Here is an 8700-nt window from a genome sequence, read left to right on the forward strand (position 1 = left end):
TTGGATGAGATGAAATACTGCAAAGCATTTTTTCATCTTGAATGACATTCGTCAACCATTGGTATAAAGGCCTTCTGATTGGCTGATTTAAAGGTCCCATATGGCACTATGCAATACCTAGCAGTTTTTTCTGATATAATCACAAGTTTTAATAATTTATGATTAGTTGCACTATTTTTGTTGGCAGTAATAACCATTTGAGGTAATCAAAAAAATCACTGAGGAAGCGCAAATAGACAAAAATTTGGTTTGCTAAAAATTCCTTTTAGCTATTCAAAACAGAAAATCGTGAAAAGGTCACTTTTTTATTACTTCTTTGCTGCGATCTTTTATAAATCGTAGGTTGAAGTTAATCTTAACCCAAAAACATTTAATTCAAAAAGATTTAAGTTGAAAGGAAAAAAATTAGGGTGGTGGACGGTGGTTTAAAAGTCCCACTGGGTTAAAGATTCTACGTTTCCTTTACCTGTTACGTCACAGTCCTTCAGTAGGCCGCATTAAACACTGCAGCAGGCTAGATTGCAATATAGGCTACATGGGAGCATTCTTGAAACGATTGAAGACAAGATAGGCTGCTTGGGTTTGACTTTTTTTGACAGAAAGATTTTTTTGCTTGTCATATATAATAATATCTTTTTCAGCCACTACAAGCAGCAAACAGACCGGCATTCCATAAAGTTGTGCTTCTGTTAGTTGGCTTCTGGTGCGTATCGTTTGCGGTGGCATTCATTCCGTTCACAACGAACCTGCAGTACATCTTCACTAACAAGGCTGTCATTGTTGGAAATCCATTCTTTCGAAATGCCACAGTGAATTTTGATTCGGCTAAATTGTGGGCTGAACAGATGACGGTTTTTGACACAAAGCACACAAACGCATCTATGCAAATGCTGCCAAAAATACAGATGGCAAAATCATGGCATAGTTTGAGAAATTCTTTGAAGCAGGTTCACCAACGTGATGTATTGAATATTTCCAGCTATCTCGGGTAAATTATTTTTGTGCTATAGGCTATTTATCTTTTATTGCCTGGCCTTTTATGTAACATTTTGCGGAGTATGAGATAAAAAAGGCTGCCATTGCATTAAAACTAACTTTTGCGACATGACCCCGAAAGAAACATGTAAAGATTTTTCTGCATTATTTTGCAGTTTTGTGTAGCCTATTAATTGAAAGTAAAAAGTGACGTTGTTCAAAAAACACTGGATGCAGGAAAAACGAGCCATGAGAATATAAATAAGCTTAAAACATACAAAAGGAAGGAATGTTCTTTGTTTATTTTTTGTATTTAGGCTGATGGTTGGATTGATTAGGTCGGGAAGACAAACAAGCTATTAAGTGTCTTGCCAAAGACGCAGTCTTGTGCCGCTGTATCCCAAACAAGCAGCCTATCGAATCGACGCTCTTCGGAGAAGCAAAAATTTTTCCCACAAACTTTCTGTTATTTCGCAGAGAGTTTGTATTAATATCGTGTGAATGCAAATATTTTTTTTCGTTGGCGTGTTTAGTTCAGTGGTTTCATCTTCTGCCTCATGTTAGTGAGGTCAACGGTTCGACACTAGTCAAAGTCAATTTTTTTTTTCTTTAAGTTACTTTTTGCGGTGCATAAAAACTTTTCAAAAAAAGTAGGGTTAGAGTTAATTCTTAGGAGTAGGGTGAATTCTTAATCAATTCGGAAAATCTTACTTTTAGCGTGACCAGAATCAATTTCTTTTCTCAACTTTTTTAAACTTGACTAGACTAGGTGTGTCTCCAGGCTCCTTTTTTTCAAGTTGAATGTTTACATTTGGACCTGGAGGGCGAAAATTGGCTGCTGACTTTGAAAACGGCGCGAAAAAAATGAATCAGTAAAAACAGTTAGGCGCGCCGCGCGGGAACCAGTCATAGCTAGGTTACACTTAGACTTAGCCTACAGAAATATGCAAACGAGACAGAAAATTCGTCGGAAAAAAATTCGCTTCCGAGAACGTTATGCAGAAGCTCGCAACACTCCTTTCCAACAAAATATATATTCGTCGTAAGTCATATAGTCTAACCTTCTCCGCAGGTTGTACACACTAATTTCGATTGCTTGCTAGGGGTCGAATATTTCTTAAGTTATCAATTTTTCCTTCACAATAGGCCTACTGAGACGTTCTTATCATCATTCAAAGCCATAGACTTTGAACTGGTAGCCCATAGACAAATAATGGCCCATAGTGATGTATCGAGGAGATACTTGAAGTATTTTTAAATAAAGGAAAGTTTCACTACTGTTTGGAAGACTGTCAATATGAGGTTTATCTTGCTTGTAAAACCTATTTTTTTGTGATAGCCTAATCTTTGAAGGAATTGAAACAAGTAGTAACCGCTCCAGGAAAATTCTAATCTAAAGTTCTGTGATAGATGGTTATCTGCATGGGCGCCGATCCCTATAGGACAGTGGGGACATGTCCCCACCATCTTTTTACATTATTTTTATAACGTAAATGTTTCCGGGAAATTCAAGCATCTGTACCGGAATCTTTATTCTGAAGAGTCTTTGCCTCAGGCTGCATCAAAACTGAAACCAATTTGTCCAACAAGATGGCTCACACATACAGCTGCTGTAAAAGCAGTGCTTGATAATTATAAGTCAGTATTGGAAGCCTTGGAAGTAGCCGTGAGTCAATTTGATTCAAATGTAGCAAGTACTGCTAGTTTGCTTTTGAAATCTTTTTCTCGTGGGTCGAGTGTGCTTGGGTTATTAGCATTGTCTGCATTCAGTGTCTGGAACGTTTTAACAAAGCCTTGCAAGGTTGCACGGTGACTGTGGCTGGCATGCTTGAAGGTGCTGAACTCCGCCATCTACGCAGTGAGGAAGAATTTCATCGTGTCTTTGTAAATTCTGAGAGGCTAATGGATGGTTGTAACCTTATTAAACTGTCATGTCCCCAAAAGATCCCAAATTGTTTTCAACATAGACATGGCCATGGTCAACCTCTTCAACTTCAAACACCAGAGACAAACTATCGGTCAGAGTATTTTGCAGTCATTGACAGCGTGCAGCAAAATCTTACTGACTATTTCAAGTTGACCAATCTTGAGCACTACAAAATTTTACAAGAATCACTCTTTCGTGGAAAGCTACAATCACATGTGATAGACGATTATTCCGAGTTCTCTGACACAAAGTTCCTTGCACAAGAACTATGCTTCTTTTGAAAGCAGTATAGGCTACAATGGAAAGTCGGTGGAAGATTTTCGAATGATATTCAAGGAGATGCCATCCGCTGTTCGGCAAATGTTGCCGCAAGTAGAACTTTTTATGCGACTTTTGCTCATTTCACCAACCAGCTCGTGTTCAGTTGAATGGTCATTTTCAACTTTGCGACGTGTCAAAACTAGGTTACGATCTACCATGACACAGAAACGGCTAAATCATTCAATGGTCTGCCATGTGCACAACACAGTTTTGAATTCGATCAACCTCCAGTCCAGTCCAGTTCGATCAACCTCCAGTCCATGACTTCGTATTTAATTCGCCGGAAACTCGTTACAGAGTGTTTAGACGTCTGCTGTCCATTGTCCAATGCTGACATTGACAATTAAAATATATACCGTATATATCGCATTAGACTTGTAGTCTACCTACTGCATTTGTTTGTTTGTCAGAACAGACCACCAATCTTTCTAGCTCGCTTTGCTCGTCGCCCCTTCCTACATTTCCTAGTGAATGTCCCCACCAATTTTGCAGAGCGATCGGCGCCCATGGTTATCTGAATACGTCATCATGTACAAGAGTCAGATATTGATGTCGAATATTAAGTCCTAAGCTATAGTAACCATGTTACAAAAATACAGCCTAAAATCTAGAGATCTACAGTCTATACATTCTACTACCATAGTCAAAGCTAGTGACTATAGCCTACAGTCTACACCTACCTATGAATATGATTCTTAACTACTGGATGCAATTGTATTGTAAAGACTTCTACATATCCGCAGTGAACTAATGCATATAAAATATCGTATAAAACGCTGTTATAGCTTTTAAACACGTTTAGCATTTGCAATTTTTTTTATATTGGCTGGGTAGCCCAAAGACTGCAACAACTAAGATTGGTCTTTTAGGGCTTTAGGCTAACAAGTTCTGCTTTGTTTTTATCTAGGTATTACAGTGCCAATAGTGTTTGTATTCCTCGGTTGTTTGTCACAAAGCAAGACAAGGCGTGGGGCTTTTCATTGGCAACAACAGCTTTTAACTGTCTTGCTTTCATGCTCGTAGCCGGAGCTTACATTTTCATCTTGATCAATGCAAGAAGACAAACTAAACGTTGTCAACAACTAGTTTCCGAAAGTAGTCAAAAGAAGAATAAAAATAAAATGAAAAGTAAGTCTTTAAAACTCGTACTTTGTTCTGACATTATTGTCGTTTCCCTTTGTATACTCTTTCCAAACAGACACATGGCTTATTTGCAGAGATGTACGTATACGCTACAAATTCTACGCCGTAGACTTTTTGTTTGCGCTAACGCTTGCGGCCACATTTGTTTGGATAGTTTGCGCTTGAGGCTACGCCGTAAAGTTTTTCGCGGTTTTTTAGCGCATAGCGTCAACGCATACTTTTTAATGTCTTAGCTGTTGTTTGCATTTTTTTTTATCAAACTTTCCAAATTTTGAATAAGTTGAAAGAATGTTTTCAATGGGCAAAGACATATTGAAACCAAAACGCAGCAAAACGTCAGATGAACACTTTCAGATGCTTGTGTTTCTTCGTGGAAATTCAAAATAAAACTTGTTTGTTTCGAGTGGTTTATACCGTGTGAATGTTTGGCACCTAGCCAGAGGCGTAGCAACCGCCCTCCGAACCCTCCAATCGGAGGGGGGCCCGCAAGGACGGAGGGCCCCTCCGCCGAAGTTTTTGGAAGACTATCGATATGCAGGATATAGGCTAACCACGTGGTCACAAACGCACGCGAATTAGCAGAGCTTATTGGTATTGAGCAGGTGTTTTCAAAAAACACGGTACGACGTAGGAAGAGAATGTTTGGTTACGAATGTGCTGATGATTCGAGTCGTCTTTCTGCTGAAGAAAAATTCAAATCGCATTTTTTTTTGTTCTCACTGATCAGGCCATATCTTCTGTTTCTTTGCGCTTTGACCAACTCGTGGAGTGGTAGCTGGTAGGCTACAACGCTACAAGTTGTTTGGATTTTTGTACAACGCTAGCAGCCTGAAGAAGTGTCTCAGAGAAAATGGTTGGGTTGGTTGGTTTTGAATCTTTATCCTCGGACTGTAAAGCCTTGATTGGTTATTCCTGGTAGTTTCGCATAGCCTACTTGACTACTTGTAGAGGCTCTTGACGCAGGGCCGGTTACCGAGATTGGCAGAGTGAAGTTTTTCGATTATTGAAGTGTTGTTGCCAGGAAAATATTCCATTCACTAGGTGCCGCTGAATGGAGAGCAGTCCTGAAATGCGTTGCTCAAGCGCACACCCCTAGAGTCAAATTTGCGCCGTGTGGTCTTGAGCGGGCACGTAACAATTAGCTAATAGGGCGGACAATGGAACTGGACAATCACTGCAAAAAAAATAAAGTAAAAATGGGAGACATTGATGCAAACGAACTAATAATGGAATTGAATCGTTTTATTTATGTCATTGAGAAAGAGAGAGGACTTGTCACGGCAAGCATTTTTTTAACGTACAAGAACAGCCTTCAGGAGATATATCCGAATCTTTGCATTTGCACCAGAATTCTTCTGACCGACCACACCAGTTAGGCCTACTGTCGCCAGTGCTGAAAGGACCATCAGCAGAATGAAACTGATCAAGAATATCCTGCGCTTAACCGTGGCAAATGACAGGCCTTCTGCTCTTGTAATTATCATCGAAAACAAGCTTGCCAAATCCCTGGACTATGACCCATTACAATCTGCGCAGAACAAGTCTCGAAAGAAGCGCTTTGCGTAATTATGGAACATAGCCTAACTTTGTAACTTATGTCCACACTGTCACTCCGACCTATGTATACACAGTGGTGGGCGCAGCTGATGTAAAAGTTAGCTTTCAACAAAGAAATCAGTGGATTTTCAATAAATTTACTTTCGCTAACGAGTCCGCTAAAATTTCTAAATATTAGCGAAAATGCTAATTCGCTAACCAAAGCGTTTGTTTTGCTAATTAGCGGAACTGTGCCCTCTACTGTGTATACATAATATGAACCCTGCATGTTGTGTAAAATAAATACCACATTCCAGTTTCTGGGTTGAAAGGGGCCCCGGACTTATGTTCGGAGGGGGCCACGTTCTTTGTTGCTACGGCCCTGCACCTAGCAAACAAAATAAGTTAACGCTAGTGTATGCGCTAACGCTGACGTCGCCAACTTTTTTTTACAAGTTGCGTTGACGCATACGGCGTATGGTTTTTCGAACGTTTGCGTTTACGCTGACGGCGTCAATATTTTTTGTATGCGCGTACATCACTGCTTATTTGTGAGGTGAAGTATCTTCGGGGCCGTGTGAGTACCATCTTAGCCCCCCGAAATCTACTAGTGGGCCACTATGTTTACTGATGGCGCTTGAAATAGGACAAAAAGCGTTTTTGGCCACAAACTCTTTTAATGTAAGAAAACAATTTAGTCTACATTCATCATTTTAGCAAATTTAGGACTACCGGTATGGATTGTAAGATTTTCTATGAAGAAATAGTTAACATGCCAACAATGCAGCAGCGGATCCATAAAAACGTTGGGAAAAGACCAGAGTTTTAACAATGCAATATTTATGACATAAGCGAACAATGCAAAACTTAACGTCCGAAACAGTAAAATTGGATAAGGAGTATGAGTGCTTGCCCCCTAGAAAATAATCTTGTTTTGGTCACTTTTGGGAATTTTAAGCGCTATGATGCTTTTTTATATCAAGGTGCACACTTTGTATGTAACCAAACTCATAAAATTAAAATTGGATCGGGGTAGAAGTTTTGGCTTAAAATTTCATTTACGACCACAGAAGCATTTCAATAATTTATTTCTTGAAAATTTGTATAGCCTTAGTGTGGTGTAGCCTATGTCATATTGGAAACGTGCCTTTAAACTTTTAACTTTTGTGAGAATTTGCCCCTTTACGTTTCTACCTTGTGTTTCGCATTTACCTTATGAGTTTTTCATGACCTTTTCGTTGGCCGCTGTTAAATATGCTTTCCTGACAGCGTTGCGGTATTCCAACTCGAGTTCCAATAATAAGTTCAATCGTTTTAGTGCCGTAGCTATGGTGGGCGTTTACGTTGCTAGTAGCCTATATGCTGAATTTTGAGTAGGCCTACATGTTGAGATGCAAATAAAGTTATCTGTTTGCCTATGACAGTTCGTCCGAGATAGTTAGACGCCAAAGATTCCGTGAAACAGTGCAGTGCAGCCTTTCAGCAGGCTGGAACTTCGAAAATCGGTCTAACTCTTAGGTGTCTCCACCTTCACCGATAGCATTTTCAAGGCACGGACTCAACAAAAGCTCTCCCAGGATTTGACACGGCTACCAGAAAATTATGGTCCACTGCAAACCGCATTAGGACAAAACAAATGACAACCTTTATCGATGGAGGATGACAACTCAACCAAACTGCCCAAAATGCAACGCCCTGCTTCAGCTAAGCCTAACCTAATAATGCAAAAAGGACGACTTTTGTCCGCTTAAACTGCACGACAACTTGTTTTTGTTTGTTTGATGTTTTTTATTTATTTCAGAAATGCAAAGGAAAATCGTTCGATTGCTGATCACAGATTTTTGTTGCTGGATTCCACTGTCATTCATGGTTTTTCTTAACTTTGGTGGCGTCATTGTCCCGGATGTTGATTACGTTGTTTCAGCAATCGTCCTGTTACCGATCAACAGCGCCCTTAACCCGCTGCTTTACTCTGATTATTTTGATAAAGCAATTTCTATAATTCGCCAAAGCTGTGCCTCAATTTCTTTGAGACAAAGAAGATCACAAGAGTCGATGGTTTAATTTCCTCTTTAAATTAATAACTGATTGTCAAAGACAGTGCAATGTGTTTCAAACCAGTTCGTTAAAATGTGTCGAAGAGCGAAACTATCAAAGGAGGCAAAAGATGCATCTATCCCCGTTCGCAGTATCGAAGATCGATTTAAAAATTCCAAATTCCCTATAAAGCATCATGTTTTATCGCTTACACATTGTCATCAGGAAAGTAAAAGTGTTCTTGTACCCGGACCCTACGACTTAGCTCTAAGCCTCTAATTGTGCCTAGGCTAGGCCATTGAAACTGAGAGATCCCCCTGGCATTGGTTGGATTTAGTTAATTTCTTTTTTAACCGAAGGCCTTATAATTGGTCAGCATATTTGGTTCGAAGATCAAGCGGAATCTTTCTACTGTTATAGTAGGCTACAAATGAAAAAAGATTTTTTTTTTAAATGTCCCGCTTTGTCTCAGCCATGGGGCGAAACGGGACACACTTAAAAACACAATTGCTACTTACCTAAAGTAGTGAAGTGCATTGCACGCGTTAAAAGTCAATTACTTTGACAAAGCAATAGATTGAGTTTCGCTTTTAGCAGCATGATCGTTGCTTACTTCACAATGTAGATATTTTACAATCTTGAAGGCTAAAAGAGTCATAAACAAAAATTCAACCAACAGATGAACCACAGATGCAATCTAGACTTCTAGAGTGTCATGTTGCCCTGATGCACTGTCCCACTTTGCCCCTAATACAGCTGTC

The 8700-nt window shown here is 39.6% G+C and overlaps 1 protein-coding gene across 1 annotated transcript in view; it reads left to right on the forward strand.

The window, feature by feature from the left end:
- LOC145776171 (uncharacterized) overlaps positions 1 to 8252 on the forward strand; it is a 35085-nt gene extending 26833 nt beyond the window's left edge. The window contains exons 14-16 of the mRNA XM_082587571.1: positions 642 to 988; positions 4131 to 4351; positions 7704 to 8252. Of these exons, the coding sequence (XP_082443697.1) occupies positions 642 to 988; positions 4131 to 4351; positions 7704 to 7966 (831 nt within the window). The 3' untranslated portion in view covers positions 7967 to 8252. The remainder of the gene's footprint in view (positions 1 to 641; positions 989 to 4130; positions 4352 to 7703) is intronic.
- Positions 8253 to 8700: the final 448 nt, after the last annotated feature.

Source organism: Aplidium turbinatum, chromosome 8 (assembly GCF_918807975.1).
Source record: "Aplidium turbinatum chromosome 8, kaAplTurb1.1, whole genome shotgun sequence".
Taxonomy (NCBI): Eukaryota; Metazoa; Chordata; class Ascidiacea; order Aplousobranchia; family Polyclinidae; genus Aplidium; species Aplidium turbinatum.